Consider the following 21,460-nt stretch of genomic DNA (forward strand, 5'->3'; position numbering starts at 1 on the left):
CTCACTATCTGTGGCATATCGATGCGCTGTTAAGGCTGCGACTTTCTTTTTCGCAAACTGCGGACGCCTAGGCGTAGAATCCTCCTGCTTCACCGCGCCGTCCGTCTGGCGGGACTGGCCACGTCCTTGTTGGCCACCACGTCCACGTCCACCCCCTCCTCCTCCACCGGTCTTCGGGGCCGATGTGTCCTGAAAGGAACGAGGAGAGCGTTGATCAGAACCCTGAAAACGATCAGGCGATTTAATCATCGCGCGGTCGCGCAAATCATAAACTTTTTCGGGTGGCGCAGGAGCTTGTATTGCAGGAAAAGTACCCTGAGTCTGCGTTGTCTGCTTCCCCTGTGTCTGTTTTTTAGGCCAATTTTGTTTCTTGGACTTGGGCTGGGCATCTGTCACTGCAGATTGTCCCTGTGGTTGTTTTATCTGTTTCACTGGAAAATATTTCAGACCTCTACTTGTGCGGCCAATCGTTTTATAAGCGGCCACCACAATTTTTGCTAACTGGCGGGGTTTGTCGGCATCGGGCAGAGCAGCCAAAGCATTCGACACCTGAAAGTTAACTGCATCTCCTTTAACATTGGAGAGAATGAGATCACTTACAATCTCAAAAGAACCACACAGGCGCATACCCAATTCAACCGCTGCCTCTGGACCGTGATCATTCTGAACACGTCTAACGATTTCAGGCAGGGCAGTCATAGACGGGGTGCCGAAGCACCTTGTATAAACTGCCGCAAATGTTTTTCCCCAGCTGTCACAGTCAGCAAGTTCAGGAGTAATATCCTTCGGTAGAGTAATCGTCAACATTCTATGTTTATCAGCAGGAGTAGAATTCGGAAAAACCGCCTCCAGTTGATCAAACTTCTCTGCTAGCCAGAATGGGAAGTCATCGTTGTCAACCGGACGCGCACCAAAAACCGAATTTACCATCACTGGATTGAGACGCATTCCGCCTCGTTCCAGGGGAGCGGCCGCACCCCCCTGGGGACCACCAGGAAGATGTCGACCGATGTATTGCACTAAAGCACGAATCACGGAAATGGAAACTACATGCAGCCTGCGAATTTCTGCCAGGGTGCAAGCCCCGTGATTCGGGTGCGGGGTAAAGCCACCCAACGCAGGCCAATTAGTACCTGGAATTGAGAGTGGGCCTAACCTCGCAGGGGACATAGAGTGGGGGAGGGCGCCATCAAACCAAACTCGATGCTGCCAATGATCAATAGGTATTTCCAATGCCCTGTACGGCGTATATTCAGCCGGGACATCCGAGGCGGTGTAGGAGTGGAACAAACCAGAATTAGCGTCCACAGCCGGAAACGTAACCCAAGAGTAAAACAACTCGTAAGGAAACGCCGGATCTGCACATACCACGAAAATCACAGCCATCCCATCAACTGGGACTTGGTACGTCTGAAGATGGTTGCGTACCGCTACGCGACTATGCTGCGCAATAGCCACCGCTGCCGCCATTACAGAATTGGAAATAAGAAAACACAAAGAATACTTTGTAGCACAACTGGGTAGTAATTCAAAGAAACCGTTTAAGAAAGAATCAAGCTTGAATAAAGACCTATTTCAAAAAATAGGTAGGTTTCACCGACACCCCGTTTTCCGGAAACGGACGTGAAGGGGTTAAGGCATGAACGATAAACTACTCGAGTGTCATGATATAAGACCACCGAAACCGTTGGGCGCCATGTTGCAGGGTTTCTGTACTCACACAGAACTGTGCACAGAGGAGTGGAACCTCGGCAAATTAGGATGTCCCAAAACTTACCTTAGCAACCAACTCACCCCTTACCGAGCTAGCTACAGTGTCTCATTGGACATATCAAACACCCAATGTTTAGACAAACCAGAACATGAACTTACAGTACCTCAGGGTACGTGGGACTCATGAACACTCTTTCGTTATATTATCATTACAAACCAGAACATGGAGTAAAGAAGACACATGTGCATTTGAAAGGTTTATTTACTAATGCCGTCTTCTCAGGCGCAGTATCTTTGATAATACAAGTATACTTATTATCAGTAGCAAAATTATCAGCATAGTTACTAAGACATAAAAAGCGAATGGTGACAGCATGTTAACATGCTGTAATGAATAAGAGTTAACAACACTTATATCTCACCCTCCCTAACACATATATTATATTATTAGCTAAGAAGGTCTCTTTGGGTTGTTTTAGGGCGGGCCCATACCTTAGTGTCCTAGCATGAAGGAATCACATCAGCATACACCAGCTCTCTCTGCATGTGCACCGCATCAAGTGTGTTAACAATTCTCGTGCTAAGCAATATCAATCCCGCCTAAAGCCTAAGTTGGCAAAGGCTGCACTTGTGTTATGACTATGAAGGCGTGGAGATCAGACCTCATAACAATTCCATATCGTGTTGCTCCTGAAACTTCAGCACTCTCCGTGCAGACATGTTTTATTAAACAAAGCAGATATCAGAGCAATAACATATTATTCTCACATTCACCACGGCAAACTACTAGGTTGAAAGCTAAGTCCACAAATGAGGGTCGTGTGCAGAAGTTGCAAGAAAGGAAAAATGGCGTTTAAATCTCAAACGTACCTATGCTAACTTAACACGATATAGGGATATATAGGAGTTATACAACAAGATATTAGCCAGGTTCGGGGCAAAAATAGCTCCCATGCTGGTCCTGGAGCATTGTTGGTAGTACTGCCCCGCTGAGAGAAAGTAATTTCTTTGCAAGGCAATTTTTAGTAGGCTAATGATGAAGCTTGTAGAAACTTGTAGTGGTCTGGGTCTGGTCTCTAGGAATCTTTCTGTGATTTCTATACATTTTTGTTCGGGAATGTTTGTGTATAATGAGCTGATTTCTAGAGTGGCTAACAGGTCTGTGCCGTGGTTGAATGGCATGTCATCTACTAGATTTATCATGTACATAGTGTCACAAACATATGTCTCTTGTAAGGGGACAAAGTCTTTTATAAAGTAGTCAATGTAGGAGCCAATGGGTTCTAAAATGGAACCGCAACCTGATAGAATCGGTCTGCCCGGAGGGTTTGTTGTGCTTGTGTGGATTTTGGGGATAGTGTACAGAACCGGAGTTCTTGGGTTCTCTGCGCCATTAGTGGCGCATTTTAGTGAAAAAAGCACACTGCAGATGAAATAAAATGGCAAGTAATAGACATTGCAACTGTTCCGCAGAGAGGTGGCGACATAACAAACATACTGCAAAGAACGGAATGTCAATGGATAGAGAGGGGCTCAATTCCTCTGAGGAGTGGAGAGGCTTTGTCACCACACTACACTAGATCTAAACCCCGCGTATGCAAGCAATGAATCCATTTCATACACGGTTTCATAACAACTGGCTATCCTCATCACATTGCACTGCACAATATGGTATGTTATGTTATATAAGCAATTGTCACCTGAGCATGCCCTAGCAACTGTCACTTTGTATATCTAAGTTCATGTATACTGTGTAAATGCGTAGGAATAATATGTACTTAGCAATGATGCATTCAATACACGCTCTGTTCAGAAAATGGCTAAAACGGACTACATATATGGTCATGACAAATTGTGTCTATAATTTTCTTATATTTAGGTTGCAAAACGACTTATTGCAATGCCAGTGATATCGCTATTCTGATACCAGGACTGATGTGGATGCAAACAACTGTTTATAATGTATGAAAATATTTGGTTGCAATAGGCACAAATGATTTGCTAAATACAGATGTATGATACAAATGGGCAATACTGATATAGGCAGAACAACTAAAAGTATCATTGCCATAACTAAGTACACGTAATTATCCTAGTCCGCCCGTATGAAAACGGAAGTCTGTCTTCTGTGTTTACTACAAGAAACCGATCACCGGATAAAACAGGGATACGGCTATCCCCACTGTGGCCTTCCATCGCTTGGCGGGAATATCGGTATTTAACCACCCGCCTCCCAAGCGATCTCTGTCATTGTACCTCAGTGCCGACGAAAGCGGCACACGTAAGCAGACCTAAGCGGCTCTCAAGGAACCCCAAACAGGCAGAATTACTTCGCCGATCCGGGTAAGCAAACAATTCACCCCATGAGCCTAGATCTGCATTAGATTTAGGATGTGACAGCGGCCCTCTTACGGTATATCATCTGTCCCCTGCAGGCGCATCAGTATACTTTGACTCAGTCGCGTCAAAAAGTAAAGTAAAGTCCACATTTGTAAAGCGCACAATCACCCGTAAGAGTCTCTAGGCGCTAGGGGCCGTTGGGAAGATTAAGCGAGCTATTGCCCAGAGTCACATGGTGCTGGGCTAACCTGCTAGCCGGGGATCGAACCGTGGTCCCCAGATTCCAGCGTCAGTCGCCCTGGCCGCGGCGCCACACCTCTCTCCAAGGGAACATCAACACGGCTACGGCTGTAGCGTGTTCAAATAGGAGCATCTGCCCAACATTCCTTATACGCATGCCTTGCCTCACGTTGAGTTAAGTGAAATTTCCTCCGTTCCACCATTAATGCTGTAATTAACACGCAGTGCAGAAAAGTGATTCTTCTTTTTCATTTCATTATATGACAGAGCCCGGCTGGTTACTCATGTGAGTCACTTTTAATTACTTTTACTTTCACGGTGGCACATTCTCACCAAGGCTGCGCTATCAAATTACAGGTACTCTCCCACAAATACCTTTTCCAATCCTTCCCAGCATTAGCGCCGGTGTATGGGCCTTATGCTTTTCCTTTATCATTGTAGATGTCCCAGTTATCCAAGTCCTGATGAGACCCCCCCATCCATACAAGGGGTTGAAACGCCGTCGACAAGCTTAAAAGAACGAGCCACTATTCAGCATGTATTATTGTGTACTGGTGCTGTTAAATATGTGTATATAAATGGTCGTTCTTTGTAATTTTGGAAACCTTGTATATAATAGACCACGTTAAAACTCACATTTAGGTTCCATTTCACGAAGGGACAAAATGCAAAAAAAATTCTTTGCTTAAAACTGTATATAAAAAACTGAATTTGATTATAAATCAAACCTTGTGTATGAGTGGTTACTTGTCCTCTGATATTATAGCTCCTTACACATTGCCATTGAGCTTTTGCCTATCAATATTATCCTAATTAGCCACAGGAACCGTTGTTTCTTTTATAGTACTATTCATGAGCAGCAAGAGAGGGAGGGGATGATGTTAGTGATCTGAGTATCACCGAAGCACATACAGGTTCAGTGATGCTAAGCGCCGATCTACTTTCAACGGATCACTACTGTGGCCCCACATTTGTGACTCATTAGAAGCTGACTGTCTGTACGCAAGGGTGCCCCGGTGTTCAGCTAACTCGAGAAGTGGTGTTCAATGAAGTTCAGATGCCCAACTGCAGCCTCTGTCTCAACTGAGCAAAAAAAATAGTAAATGACTCATGAGGGTCCTGTACTTCCACCCCTCATTTAGAGCATAACACAGCAAACTTCTAATTTCACTGCAAAATTGCACTACACGAGAACACTGGGGACACCACAACTTGCTGCCATGAACAGGAGTGTTGTAGCACAGCGCACAAACTGCAGAGAGCACATGAATAACTAATAAGCTTGAAAAGTCAACAAAGTGCCATCTACATCCGCCGATTAGTAAATTAATAAAAGTTAGAAGACTTACAGTCTTCACTCCATCTTCATTTCGTAATGTAGGAGTAAAATGTTCTATATATGTAAACATTCACTTTTCAAAGTTACTGCATACTGATTTCTAAGGTAATGCAGCACTGTAGGGGGGGAGTAGTCAGATGCGCGGTGGTATTTGAGATTAAAGTGCATGTCTCCATTCCAAAAGCAAGAATTACATACACTGACTGTGTCTCTGCCCAGCCCAGACAGCCTTTTAGAGGGCAGCTGGATAAGTGACTTGCTGAGCCCAGCACGACTAATCTTCCAGGCATTGGATTGACCAAGTGACTGAATCAGAAGTAGCCCTGATGGCCTCTCCAAAGCCATGCTGGCATGCGACTGCCTTCCCCCCCACCTTGGTCCTGCAAATGATATTGGTGGCAGGTAAGATTAACTCACAGCTGCCGTCTTTGGAAGCGGGCTCTAACAGGTGACTGGCCAGGGGTGGCTCCTCCGTAACGGCTGAGAAGCGTCACCCCGTGCTAAAAGAGAAAAAACAAAATAAAAGATTTTTATTGTCATTTTATTTTTGCCTGTCTGAAATCTCAGATGGGCAGGGCCAGGCAATCCTGTGTGACAGGCACTGGGGGGGAGGGGTACTTAAGTGTGCATGTCAGTTTGGCAGGCCAAACTGACATGCACACTTAGCTTTCACCACAGGCTTACAGGCACTGTGAGCGGCACACAAGGGAACTCAGAGCAATACTAGTGCTTCTTTTGTGCTGGGGTGCTTCTTCTGTGCTGGGAACAGTATTCCCAGCACAAGAGAAGCGCCTGGATTGACATCTGGGAGCCTGCGCAGTGTGCTGCTGAGTCGAGGAAGAAAGGAGCAAGGTGGCGGCCATCGGAGTGGCAGGTATGTGAAATTTTAATTCGTTTTTTTCCTTTAAACTCCCCCCCTACGTTTCACCACCAAACAATGCAAGCAGCCGCCACTGTGACTGGCATGCTGTCAAGTTGCACAATGTCATATACAACTTTCAGCCAGAGGCACTCTGCATTCTGAAGCTTGTGCTTTTTCTACCTCAAGAGTGGGTTCCAAAGTCTCTGCATCTGAAGTGGTGTTTGCTGATAAACCTGAATCGATGATCACCCCTCATGGTATCATTCGGCAGTCATCAACCAACTGCTCTCCAGCACTACCAACATTTTGGAGGCAGATGAAGGACAGCCAGTCGTACTGGTAATATCATTTGCATTTTATTGAACGTATAAGTTGTACAATATTTAGCTAAGTAAATGGTTAGGTTACTGAAATTAAACACCGATGAGTACCTTTAAAAATATAATTTCCATCATCCGCAGACAGATTCAATTTCTTAACAAAACATGGAAAATGAACACACATACAAGGGATCTCAACAGCTTCAGACCTGCAGAGGATCTAGCAGTTCAAAGGGATAAGGTTATTAGAGTAATGATTTATTAGCCACATGGTTAGAGTAAAGAGGTCAAGCATTTCAACTTTGACTCAATTCTAATCGTGTGTGCAAGAGGGTGGAGAGAATCAGATTCCTGTGATGGTTAAATAATTATAGTAATAACTATAACTTAGCGCTGGGATGCTTACGGGTTACTACGCGCTTTACAAAACCCTAAATAAATAAAAAATAAAATAACTTGCTTTTTTAGATGGGCTTCCTACCAAATTATTCCATTTGTTGCCCCTTTAAATAAGAGGAGTTACATGCAGTCAATTTTATGATGCTTAGTTATGGACCTCAGTTGGCTAGGAGGCATCCTTTGCCTTGCTAGCATACAAACATGTGACATGCAGATTACCCCAGATGCGGTCAGAGGTTAACTCACGCCAGCCATGAATATTGGATTATTTTAATGATTCATGAACATCCATCATGGGGAGAGGATGTGACCTAACGGCTAGGGCGGTCGACCTCCAATCTGGGAGAACCGGGTTCGAGTCTCGGCAATGACGCAGAACATCCTGTGATTCTGGGCAAATCACTTAATCTCCCCATGCCTAACAAAAATGAATGTGTCTTTGTGTAACGCAACTGGTTCTCATGTAAAGCGCTCCAATACCTACGGGTCTAGTTCGCGCTATATAAAATTTCTGAAGGAAAATCCCATGGTCTGGTTTCAGCAGAACAATTTCCAAGTGCGCTGCAATCTATCTGCAAAGATCTCCTTAAAACTGGGGCCTGTGGGTGAACCACAGCACTCCTGGGTCACCCACTGCTGACTTGTGGTGGCAAAAAGCACAAAGAACAAGGGAATATGTGAGCCTTGAAGGGCCTTCAATACATCAGGGCCCAAGTTTAGGCAAGAGGGCACTACCAATGTTCTTCAAACACTAACGTTAGTGTCGCTGTAAAAAAAAAAAGGCAATAACTGGCTAGGTTCTCTAATGGAGTTTAAAGAACAATATTACACCTTTACAAAAGAAGCACTAGGCAGGTCATTAGTGAATGCTTTAACTTTAACTCTGCACTGCAGATGTAAAAAGGTATTGTGTCACTATAGAGGGAAGAATCAATGCCATCTATGTAAGAGGTGTAATACAAGACTTGACACACAGGTATACATATATATATATTTTTCGTGGCTGCACTATTCCACACAGCACTGCCATGCAGCCTATACTACTGCTTTAAATTAAGCGTAACCGTGTCAAGAGACAGCTGCAAAACAATCTGGAACAGAACAAGCAGTTGGTTATCAGGGAATAGAACTGTGCTACAGTAAGGCCAAAACATACTGGCTAGATTAGTGTGCACAATGGACCTCACAGGCCTCAGGTTATCAGAAAGCTGGGGATGGTTCAGACCCTAGCTTTGTAGTACAGCAATCGTTTGTAATAAGTGCGAAGAAAATATGGCACAAACATGGAGGCTGTGTTTATTTTGATGGATACCTGTACAGTACAGGAACCAATGCTTTTGTTTCCATAGGAACTTAGCTTCTAGACATCCATGTGCATACGTGGACACCCAGGGCACAAGAATAAAAACTGTCTGATACAAACTCAAAAAGCGTCATAAAGGCTGGGCTGCAATTTAAGTTTGGTTCTTCCTTACTCAAGTAAATAATTCTTAGATTACTTGATTACAGATCACTAGTTAAACTGTTTTGCAGCCATAACACAGAGGTTGTGCCCCATGCTATAACTGCAGACATCAAATTGAGTGCACGCTGACAAATATCAGGGAAACTGTTTGGTGATCTGAGGCAAGTGGCCTGCAGTGAGGGTGGATAATGGTACGGCAGCATTAAGGCCATACTTCACAAAAACTAAAGGGAAAATAGTAAAGAATGACAGAAAGGAAGAAGACTGGATGACACCTAGGACAACTGTAGACTACAACTTGAACTGTGACTAATCCACTGTTATGCATGTCTCACCTAGCTTTTCGCTTTTAATAGGCAACTTGATCTGCATTATTGTTGTGTTTCTGGTTTCTTAAGTCAAATAAATCCCAGAGACATTCACATCGATTAATCTTGAGATTCTCAAGACCTCTCAAAAAGCCCCTGCAATATGGGGCTAGTCTAGAACATTTTGATAAGTCCAATGAGCTGGCACTGAGTGGTAAGAAAACACCCATAACTCTTACACTACAAATTGATTGTAGACTAACAATGGCCTGGTTATTAATGCACCAGTTATGGACTAGTTGACTTCTCCAGAGGAAAGGTTGACATTCAAAAGCACACACATCAGCTAAAATATAGAACACAAAATGAAACGGACAGAATTATCCTTTCTGTGCTGGTGACAGTGGCTAGAATTCTTCCTGTGTTCTGAATTTCTATCCACAGAGTCTGAATTCAGAAATCCGTTAGAATAGTAATTGAATATTAAATTATGAAAGAAATAGGAGTTCAAGGGAATTCACATTACTGTCTGAGAGAAGGGAACTTAATCATAAAACACAAAAGCTAGTTTTATGCTGCCTCCGCAAAGGTAAGACACAACTAGGAATGAAGTAGAGGCAGAGAATTCCATAGCCTAAACACTGCTAAAGAGAAAGCCGAATCTCTGGTTGGCCACCTGTGCGTAAACAGAATGTGCAAGGAGATGATCATGCAATGTGCCATTTATATTTGATGGCAAGAAAAGTGTATGTTGTGCGAGTGAACTGGCTGCCCATTGAGCACAGAGTGCAATTCAAATGCCTCTGCATAGCCCATAAAGCTATCTATGGAGAGGCTCCCAAATACATCAAAGATCGTCTGAGGAAGTATGTGACTGGCAGAACCTTGCGCTCTTCTGAAACCTGAAAACTAACCCCTTTGAGATTCAATCTTAAATCGAAGGGAGGGAGAGCTCTGTCGGTCCTTCTCCCTCAAATCTGGAACGAGCTTCCAGTATCTCTGCAAGAGGAGGCAATGCTGCTACCCTTTAGAAAGGCGTTAAAAACTTACCTGTTTAAAAAGACGATATCCCCAGCGTAAATGGGCAACTGGATGAGGGGGCGTTACCGATAGCTATGTGTTGTGTTCCTTTCTTTTGGAAAAGCGCTTAGAGACCAGTGGTGATTTGCGCTATACAAAACTACAGTAACATAACATAACAGTAACATAACTTCCTTGCGCATTATTGTTGAAGGTTAAAACTGGACTCACTTGTGAACTGACAATCAGTGGAGCTTGCAGAACTAAGGAAAGACAGGATCTCCCTTTATCTGACCAGTGGAGCTACTGCACTTTGTATTAAAGGGAAGGCTGTCAGGCTCTTTCAGAAATGATAAGATACATGCTACTTCCATAGTCTACCACTGACTGGGCTATGGAATTGAAGATGATAATGCAAATCAAGCTAAGGAAGGATGCAGTGGATGGATTTAGCATAGAGGAAACGGGTACTGGCTACAACCGATGCCCGAGGTTGAATTGAAAGCTGGTTATCGAAAATAATTCCCATCTTGTAAACCGATTTTAAAGAGAATTGTGGGTTTATTCCCACAATCAGAGGTAAATTGATAGTACTTCAAAGAATATACAGTGCGTCCGTAAAAAGAATTCCATTTTAGATGTATTCGGTAAAAGGAAACCCACCAACAGAGTGCTGATGAACAAGTGGCAAAGCAGATTGGTCCATCCTGTGACAGAGTATATTTGCAGTGATGCACCAGACCAAACATAAGCTAAATGTTTTCTGCATGCATATAGCATCGAACCCCAAGTAAACACAGAAGACAGGCAACTAGCCGATGGGAAATATTAAACAACTATAGCGAGAGCATGGCGCCCGGAAGCAACCCAATTTCAGCTGACAAGGAGTTGAGGTATAAAGAATGTATTCTGCATCAATGGTTAAATGAATAGATATCGCATTTTGTCCAAAGAAAGAGGAAAAGATACCACACAGTTCGTGTAAGGGATGCAGCAGGGTCTTCACTCAAGTTGAAAACAGGTTGGAAAAGTTCTTTAGAGACATTGTACGAGTGCACAATTTAAGCAGTGAAATAGTAATTTTAGATGCTTTTACATTAGCAGTGCACTATTGATGTTTAAACTTAAATGACTGCTTACCTTCTGAAGAGAAGCCTCTCCCCCACATTCTTCCCAGTTGACAGACTGCTAATTTCAATGACCTCAAGTCTGGGATTTTTAACATGGACAATCAAACAAATCTTTAAACAGGACTTTGCACCAGTTTGTCTAGTACAAATTGTGTGAAATTGTTAAATTGCAGATAGAAGATCAATGCTAAAATATTGGACAGAATGTTCTGAAATTCTAATTTAACCCCTTGCATGCTGGTGACGAACCCCAGCCGTCACGCTCCGCGGTGCTCGTGTGCGGATGACGGCTGGGGTTCGTCACGGCCCCGCCCTGTTCGTTTGTTTACCGCACAGCGGCAGAAACGGGCCAGCATCGAAGGGGTTAAGAGAATCATGAAATTGGGTCCGATTATGGTTTACCGTTTCTCGCAAATCCAACATTGATGTGTTGTGATGGAAGACATTGTAATTCTATTATCATGTAAGAAAGGTATAGATGATCCCATGAAGTGACTACGACTGGAATATCTTTTAGAAAACTGGTAGAGAAGGCTTCGAATTCAAAGCAGTGCCTCAGGCCCATTCACTGTACTGAAACAAAAGTTAACTTAGTAAAGCAGTCAGAGGCAGAATCACTCATCAAGAATGAACGGTTTTAAACAAAAGACTTTGGGGCACACACATGAGGTCTCATATTCTGTGCAGAGATTCTGACAGAGTTCTCTAAGGGGACACAATTAAGACTACTCAGTGTGCCATGGGTTTTGAGAATGGAACCCTCCCAAAGAAGCATATATTGCCACATGTGCAAATACCCTGTGGAGTTTGTGGATGGTACCTTAGGTGTCTTAGGCTAAAACAAGGTGTCAAAATCTAAAAGGTAACATCAGAACACCCGAGCTCTGAACCAATTAAAACCTAAATGTTCATGGTAGGGTGGAGGAGTAAAAGTATGTGCGCACTGGTTATTTGTACTCCTACCCAGTAGTAAATAAAAGGGGTTGATTCTTTCTAAATAATACTCCCATAACTTTAACAAGCTCTCAATGACCTACGAGGTTTCGCAGTACTGTTCTTGCAGTTCACCATCCCGAAGACTAATTTGAGCTGTGACTTACATTTCAGTTTTGATAATTTGCTGTGGTAACATCAAGAAGTGTAATTGTGCTTTTTAAATGGAGGCATATTTTGGAATCAAACTGCAAAATGCACTTTTCTCTACAGACCCCTAATTTGACCTTTTCTGTGGTTACCCAAAAAAAGACATTACGAGTCATGTCCACTAGGTTCCCCATAACTGTATCTTTTCACGTGTCTTTAAATGAAATTTCAGTTTCGCTGGTTCGATCTGCAACATTCCAACAAAGAAAGCGAAACCAGAAGTGAAATACCAGTTCGTCTCACCACCAACTTCGCTAGGCGAGAACATCATTGTAAGATTGACATGTGTTTTTAAATTCTACATCAGGTTACTCAAACGAGTTGATTGTGAGCTCCTGCTAGCTCTGCAGCTACCTGTAAGTAGTTATTTTGTGTGCAGCCCAGTCTACTAAATAAATTAATATATTTTTTATCAAAATTGAAAGGTCTGTATTCAATTCGAAAATGTGTTGCTTGAAGAAAAATTACAACATTTCTAAAATATTTTTTAGACTGATATTTGAGTGATAAATAATGTAGCGTTGTGGAGACTTATTAATATTACCTTTGTGTCACAAGCGTTGCAGCTATAGTTATTATACGTTACCTATGTAAAGGCATCTCAAAGCTTGGTCTTATTACATTATTGCTGGCAGCCCTCCCTGATGCACGGAGGTGATCAATGCTGGTAATGTTGCATAGGGTGGCCACTAATGTAATCTTGTCTGATGTGGTCACTATTACAGCAGCTCAGCAGCATTTTCATTGAACATAAGTAGCTCTTGTTACAGAAAAGGCTGGAGTCCCCAGCTCTACAAGCACTGCAGCTCGAAGGTATGGGGGTGCATAATAAGCACCCCAAATGTTTGATCCAGCTAAAAAAGTAAGGAACTTAGAATATGTAGCAGAATTCAATGAGACGTGAGTTACAAAGACTAGTCTGGCTCCAAGTGGATCTCATGAACTTGATCTGCTGAGAGTGTTATTCTCCTTGCGGTTTCAGCATTGTGCTTTAAACTGCTCAATGAATATTTGGTATATTGGTTTAAATAGCTGTAATTATCAGTGTCTACTGTGCTATAGCACGGATCATTATTAAATAGAATATATGTATCTATATAGATAATTTTAAACCCCGAAGGAATTCACCAAACATAGAATAAGTAACACCTGGAGAAGAAACCAGGTGCCATTAGAATTGCATAGAATGACTCAAGTGGCAGTATCAGGTTTTGCAGACTGCAGCAGACCTCTCATTGTGCAATCCAGGCAAAAGGGCTGTGTTCGCAGCCGAGAAGCTCTTCAAAGTACACATTGACGCAATGGTCTCTGGCAGCTCAGGTTTGTGAATTCCTGTTTTTTTTCTCATGCCAGGGCCTTTGTCCCCACCAAAGACACCAGTCCGGGCACCTATTTGTACCTGGAAGAATAATATTCCTCTTCAAGCTCGTAGAGGTCGATCGAGATCTCGTCCCGGAGAGCGATGAGCTTCTTGTCGCACTCATCCTGCAGGCTGCGCAGCTGCTGGTTTCGCTGGCTGATGGCGTCATTCACCGAAGGGAAGTCGTTGAGGATGAGAAACTGCTTCAGGTCAGACACTAGCTTCATCAGGGATTCACCAGCTCTCACCTGTAGGAGATAGGACGGTCTTGTAAGGTGCAAGTATGTTTGCTGAAAATGAACAAACTTTCATGGGCGGAAATAGAAAAGCCAGTAACACCGCAGTCCATACAGAGACACTTTTAAGAAAGTTTATTTATATTTAACAGTTTTAGGGAGTGTGGACTTGGCTAGATCCAGGCATGTGGCACTGCAATATCATTAGCAAACTTTAAGAGTCACACAGAGCATTAAGAGAAAGTAATCCACTGTGAGGCTGGAGTCCCTGAGTTTTACGTGTGGAGATGTCGGACCCTCTTCGGTTTGGGGTGCTGATTCTAAGGTAGCATGATTTCAATGTTATGGGTGCTAAGCATTACTGTGTTATGTGCTCCAGAACAATGGAGATTTCAGTGATGTCTTCATGGCTAGGCGGTCTGAGGTAGACTGCAGATTGGCTTGAAGGAGTTACAGAACTTTTTTGTGTAGCACTTCATGCACAACAAGGAAGAACTTTCTTCTGAAACTCCCTGCACAATCGACCAGAGTGAAAGCTGCACAGACACTTCCTGCACACTGGGTACTTACAATGTTTGCAGCTCGCACGTGCATTTCATAGGTGTCCTGCTCCCCCTGTGTTGCTCGAGAAACTTGAGTTTCATCTTCAACCTGCAAGATTGAATTTGAAATTCTACCTCAATGCAAATCACATATAATCCTTTTAAATAAAAGCCAAATTTCCTCGACATTGAAACCAAGCTTGGAACAGGAAAGGTACAGATGCTAGAGATCAGGTTTATAGTTAGGAGATTAGGTTTATAGTAGCGAAATACATACACAGAAAATACAAATATAAAATACTTATTTCCGAGTTGTCCCTCATATGTCAGGTCTGTGTAACGCAGTTTGTTGTCTGAAAAAGAGTGCAAGAATTAGACCCTACCATGGGGTGGGCAGGATTAATCCTGGAGTCTAACTGCGAGGAATGACACGCGAAGCACTGAGGTCCTCCCGTCAATGGCACTCATGCTACTAACGAGAGCACATGGGAGACATTATGTTCAATAAAGGAGGTTTCTCGATTTTGAGGGCACATCCTAAATAAAAGATGATCCAGAGGCTGACTACTGAAGGGATCCTGAATAAAGCTACAAGTCCTAGGAGGAAAGGTCGAGGAATCTAAATGTGTAGCAACTGCAGGAAAGGTGAAAGATCCGATAGAATGGAGACTTTCCAATCCCTTCAGAAAGCAAAGAGAGTAACGTGTTCTATTTAAAAGCAGCGCACTCATAATGCAATGCAATATGAAGTTGAGCGGGAGTGGGCAAGGAGTAGCTTTAAAATAATGCTTTTATTTGAAATCGTAGTAGAGTAATACAAGTGCCTCCCAGCAAACGCTAATAAGACAAATAAATAAGTAAATTAATTCAGAATGGCCAGGGATAGATACAGAAAAGGTACCACAAGGAGTACCCCAAAGTGCAGTGATTACCACGACTACGGCTCCAGCCACTTTGGCCTGGGAGTCAGGGGGAACCGGTCACGCATGCTGTTCTGCAGGCACTAGTGACGCTTGGCTCAGCGCGACATCTGGTGAAATGGCTCTACAAAGCGCAATTGGAGATGGAGACAAATGGACATCATTGTTGGGCAGGGACTTTACAGATGTAGAGTGGAGTGGAGTAGAATTGTTGAAAGCCCTAAGCGCATCTCTAGAAAAAACAGTTTCAAGTATGTCCAATTCCAACTCCAGGTTGTGTATGGAGGGGAACCCAGGGCCTGCCCGAGATGTGGGGCACTTGATGTGGGATTTTCTCAAATGACGTGGGATTGCCCAGGGTTGAGGGGTTACTGGGAGGTGGTTATTGCTATGATTAAGGGGTTTCGGAACGATCCCTCTCATGCACACAGAGGTTTGTCTGATCGGCCTGTTCCCTAAACCCAAAGCCCACAAGATTGGCACCAGATTTGTAGACCTAGCATTGATACTAGCGAAACGTCGCACAGCACTAAGGTGGATGTCTAGGGTGAATCCCACAGTTGCTGCATGGGCGAAAGATGTGGAGGCCTGGGCCAGGGCAGAGGAGAGGGCATTAATGAGGGAGGACACCCAAGGACTCCGACGCTGCCCAGTGGCAGAGCTATGGATGAAAGTGCTTCGGGCATGGGATGCAGACCTCACTAAAATGACAGAAGCGTCACAGACAAACTCATCATTGGAGGGGAACCCGTTGGAGTCCACCCCCTGAGTAACCAGTGTAAGACATGGTAGAGATTATCCGAGTTGACATGCTAGATTCTTTCCACTTACGCTCTTCCTCTCTTCCGGCTTGATACTTACACACCTTTGTCAGTTATCCTGATAGGCATTCCGCCCAACACCGGCCTACATGTACATACTTGGCACTATTAATATGACTGTCTCTGTAACCATGGCTCCTGGAGTACCAAGATATAATGAATAGTCAAACACACAGACGTACGAGGTTGCACTGTTACAGACAAAGTTGGATAACAACATGATTCTTCTCATACTGTGCACACCAATACAGTTGGTAATGTTGTCACAGCTGCCAACACATAGTGGATAGTTCTTATCCATTTATGGCGCTAACTCTAGAATTGTCTAGCAGAATGCGGATATTCCATTACTGCAGCAATGCTGTTGTATAGATGTTCACCTGTGGGGTGCACCAAAGTGAACTCCAGGTATCACTTGTATATCCACACTGTCTTATCTTAAATGCCAATAAACAAATCTAGAGAAAATTAGACAACAGCTCCAGCCACTTATCTGAGTAAACCCAAAGGAAGCCTGTAAGCGTCCTTTTTGAGGCTCCTCACACCAGGCTTCAATATCTTTGAGGGAAGGGGCTGGTAAGAATTACAGAAATAGTATGCACTACAGGTATTCTAAAAAAGGCTTATTTCTACAAAAACAAAAAAGAGTAAATTCTTAGGTAGTTGCAGAGAATACAAACAACTTGGTTTACTTTCACCCACATGAACAGACGGAGAGAAAGTACAAAAATAATATTAGGAGCTCAAGTGGCACAGAGAGACTGGGGAGCTTGCAATGTCATAGAATACTTAAGTTAACCCAATCCATCACAGTTTGCAGAGACTAAAGTTCCAGCATGTCGCCCAAGAGTGCAAGTTAGAAGAAAACCAGACGGTGTCACTTGTTGCGCTTGTACCTTTAGAAGCTGTACAGCGCAGCAACATCACAAGTCCCAATCTGTCCAGCCGGTCACTCTAATATTGCTAGTGTCTACCACACTATGAAGGCTTCTCAACGTGAGTTCAAACCATAACAGTTAAGAAGCTTCCCATCTAAATCCTCATTCTAATACCCAATTTCTCCATATGCTTTTGGGAAACACATTTGGGAGTTCTACCTAACGAATATGTGACCTTTAACTGACACTAATTTTTCGGGACACCACTAGTTTTGGTTATGTGGAAGGAAACTCAAAAGAATACAACAGGTAAAAAAAAGCGAGGAAGTGAACACATCTGCACTTCAGGGTGCTGCTCGCTTGCCCAAGAAACACACCTTAGCGGTCTTGATGATCTCAGTGAAGTTGTCCATGATGGATTTGATGTCATCTTTGAGCCTCTTGTTGTAGGACTGCAGAAGAGTCTCCTTGCTCTGAGGCAGCACTCGCTGCTGTGACATTTCACCCAAAAGGGTTCAAATCTAGGTAGGAAAGAAGGAAAGAAAGGCATCTCGAACTGGAGCACTTTTTCAGAAACTAGAAAGTTTTGCAACAACTGAATAACATTAATAATAATCATATTTACAGTATGGTTTCCCTAGACACATTCTCCAACAGCCTTGACAGTACTCAGAGTTTTTTTAATTTCTTTTGTATTTTAGTCTATACATGAATACGTGCCTACAGGGTGCATTGTTTCTCATTGCTAAGTCTATTAGATGCTCATTCTCAATCCGATTCACAATATTTTTGGTGCACACACCTGACAGGTTTGGAAAAGCGTCATTGGCCCATGCAAATGAAAGGTTCTAAGTTACAGGGTCCACTGATATGTACGCTTGCAGACAACCCTTCAACTGTGAAAGATCAGTAAGGTGGATGTGTTATCCGCAATAATAAACCTTGTAGCAGGGGCGCAAGCGAGGGTCCTTGGAGTCTGGTCCAGAGGGTGGCTTTTGAGAATGATGGAAACAATGTCAGAACTTTCTCGGCCTTCATATGCATTCCCAAAAGCATTTTCTACTCATGTGCACATAAGCCTTAAATATGATGGGTTAGAGTGGATTTATCGATTTGGAACTGCCCAAACACCCCCATTTCTAATGTGCAAGAGAGATTTATCAATATGGAAAAAACCTTTTCTCTTCAGTGAAAAAATACAATTGGTCATTCACAGCGTTTCCTTTCATCCAGTCCTCTTGTACAACGCTATGTTGTTTTACAGGTAGAAGTGCACTATATAGGTACGCAAACATACATGCTTATGCATTTCTTATAGGCGAAACGGTAGCTTTCCAGCCTGCAACATGTGCAAGGAGTTAAGGGCGAATGAAAAGAAGAAGTCTCTTAGAGTGTGTGCGAACAATGTTCTGAAAAACTGTTTGTCTCTGGGATAGCAAACTTAGGTCAGAGTTTGTGAATTGGGGATGAGTGATGGGCTCAACGCCCAGGAACACAGCTCGAGGTTTGCGGACTCAAAACTGATTTGTAATCCAGGAAACCTGTGGACCCATGTTAGGTCTTCTGCTGCAGTTTGCGAACTATGTGCAGAGTTAGCAAGTATGAATTTGTGGACCTATGTTGGGTCCCTTCCGTAGTTTGTGGACAGAGTTCGAGGAACCACACCCGTCATCTGGGTGCGTTGTGCACCATGCGTCAGCAAGCAACACATATGGGTAATGTTTGAGAATTTTGAAAAATGCTGTATTTTCGCATTATTATATTCTCTACTTAGCTGCAGGGCCGGGTCTAACTTGGTTTTAGGGGGTGCAAGTTTTAGTGAACTCAAACTTTAAACAAGCATTTGCAATGCAATAGGTCTCGCATTTGCGCGAGTTTGAGCTATTGGCTTTGTAAATGACAACGCCTTTAATTTATGTTTTAAAAACCAAACCATATGCCAATTGCTTAAATTCTCGTAAATGTGAGACCTGTTGCATTGCAAATGCTTGAGTGAAAAACAAAAAGGAATTGAGGCTGTGGTAAAGGAAAGAAGGCAGAAAGAACCTGAAACATGTAAACAATGGCAAACCAGAATAGGTCTAGTTTATTCTTTCCAAACCGAAGTTTAGATTTTTATTAAGACGAGGGAAGGGAGGGGCATCCTATTCATCTGTTTTGGCTGCGCTTGTGCCCAATTTGTACATGTTGTTGAGATGGTGACGTAGGGGTCAAAATGTGGCGGCCGTTGCAGCCACTGACACAAGGGAAGAAATCCACTAGCAAGGGTTGGCTATTGGGGCTCATGTCCTGCACACTCTGTGCCCTCTCTGGTGCCGCCTGTAAATTGCACATTTTCATTATGTTGTGAATATTTATTTCTGCACTGCATGATAATTGTTTTTCACTGAGCACTTACTATGGCCTGTAAGGAAATGCTCTGTAAGGGGAGGAGATTAGTCAACTGGCTAGTGAGTCTATACCCCTACCCCCCAAAAATCATTTACAAGATAGATTTATCCAAAATATCTGCCAATTGACGAGATATTTGATCACTTCTATGGCATCTGTGTGCTTGCTGTGTCCCTATGGCCTGGCCAGTGGCTAGGGGCCTACAGGCAGGCACGCTTTGGAATACAAGCAATATCATTCTCAAAGCCATTTGTCAGCCATAAAAACATGCCATACATAGCATCTCAAACACAAATGCCCTGGTGTGTGGAAGCGTGCAGGTTAAATGAACGCTGAAGGTGGCGTTCTTGTTTGTTTATATGGAGCCGGTGAAGAGTAGGCGCTACTACGGGAACAGCACCGCTACTTAAATGCTTTGAAACAATAACACATGATAGTGGCGCGTGGAGGACGCATTCATTTGATCTTTGGCTCTTTCAGAACATTTCACAGCCTTTTGCTTTACATGTTACCTATTTGGATCATTTTGCTATTAAAAGAATACAAACACCTCGAAATGGCACCTAGACTTACTGTAGGTAAACACTTGTACACACCACTTGATAACCTTGAAGAAGAAGGGGAAAAGCATACTCCGCAATCCGAAACATTTTAATCTACAACATTCGCTTCTTCAATTTGTCAGGACATTGTAAGCAATTTTACTGATAGTTTCCAAACCCCTGAACCCATTAGTTCTGCGAGTGCTATAAGCAGCTACCTACATCATTGTCATATGAAATCTCTTTATTGATGTCATAACTACAATACACAATCGCTTTATTACCCATCTTGCAATCTTATATAAACATGAAAAATGAAAAGGCACCATTTATTCACTCTTTTTAAAAATGTTCGCTGAGGAGAACCCACAAACCCCACCTTATGACAGTCGACCTCGCTCGGCACCGCCCACTCCCCACAAACATTTAGCTGTCACCACTTTTAAATGTCACCAGCCGCCACTGGTGTTGCTTGCTATTATCCCATTGCTTAACACTCAGTAATGACCTTGAACGATAGGTACAGTTGACCTTTGTGGGTGTTTTATCTCCTGACGGCAGATCATAGTAGATGTCAGTGACGAGTGTTTAACCACTTGTCATTTTAAGGGCTAGGAGTAAGTCTGCATGCGCTCTCTTATGTTTTGGGTTGCCTGACATATTTAAAATAAGTAAAGGCAGTAATCGACACAAGGTTTTGTTTTTATTGATCAGTTGTTTTTTCCTTAAAGGATGGGTATTTTGTGGGTTTACGCTAGTCTTGTGTGATGAAAAAGGTTTGTTGCTCTAATCAAAGGTCGTCAGTCACTTGTCACGGTTCCTTCTTGAACCGTATGTTTACCTTTTGTAAACATACTTTAGTGGCGCCCTGCCGCCCCCAGGCGAGCTGTGAATGTCCATCCCTGGTGTAAGTGTCTTTCTGTCCAGCTGGAGAAGCGCTTCATTGACGCAGACGACCCCCGTGGCTCACAGACCTCGCCTCCCCCAGCCCATCTGGAGAAGCTGAGCAAGCCTGCACATTCCAGTGAAGCACCGAGCACCTCGGGGACTCGTGGTGCTACCCTCTGCCAAAGTCCATTACACAGGTATATTAGGGCGAGATTGGGAGCCGGTCTGGAGCGACTTTTTCTCTCCTCTGTTTCATTTGCCTCGGATGCTGTAAGAGCAGACGGCACCGAGGAACCTGTGAAATCCTTAACTTGGACGTGGGCAGGAGGCGGCGGGAGCGGCTTTCGGGGACTGGTACTGTCGTCCCTTGCTCCTCCGCCGCCTCAGTAAACAGCAAGCCTGTTGTGCCCAGCTTTGAGAGAGAACTCTTTAAGTCTGCTCCAACCTATGTGTGCCATAGGTTATTGTTTAATATTTCATATTTTTTCAAATCCAGCTGCCCTGGATGGTGCTTGCCTTTCTCTATTGTGCTTAGGGGTGCTGCCTTGTATACGTACCTGAACCTTCTGTGAACAAGGGAAAGTGAAAGAGCGCCATGCGCAC

The 21,460-nt window shown here is 43.4% G+C and overlaps 1 protein-coding gene across 3 annotated transcripts in view; it reads right to left on the minus strand.

Moving 5' to 3' along the window:
* The window catches only part of MED22 (mediator complex subunit 22), a 47,199-nt gene that overhangs the window by 15,762 nt on the left and 9,977 nt on the right, over positions 1–21,460 (minus strand). The window contains exons 2-6 of one of the 3 annotated variants that reach the window (XR_013595133.1): positions 17,414–17,557; positions 14,446–14,526; positions 10,198–13,887; positions 7,271–9,750; positions 6,831–7,194 (exon numbers count right to left, since the gene is read on the minus strand). Coding sequence is in view for 2 of the 3 variants with exons in the window: in XM_078646140.1 (XP_078502266.1) it covers positions 7,958–7,979; positions 13,679–13,887; positions 14,446–14,526; positions 17,414–17,536 (435 nt within the window). In the remaining variant the exon portion in view is untranslated. Of the gene's footprint in view, positions 1–6,830; positions 7,195–7,270; positions 9,751–10,197; positions 13,888–14,445; positions 14,527–17,413; positions 17,558–21,460 lie in introns of those variants that run through there. The other 2 variants (XM_078646140.1, XM_078646139.1) reach the window with 2 other exon arrangements.

Source organism: Lissotriton helveticus, chromosome 5_1, assembly GCF_964261635.1.
Source record: "Lissotriton helveticus chromosome 5_1, aLisHel1.1, whole genome shotgun sequence".
In the NCBI taxonomy this organism is placed as follows: domain Eukaryota; kingdom Metazoa; phylum Chordata; class Amphibia; order Caudata; family Salamandridae; genus Lissotriton; species Lissotriton helveticus.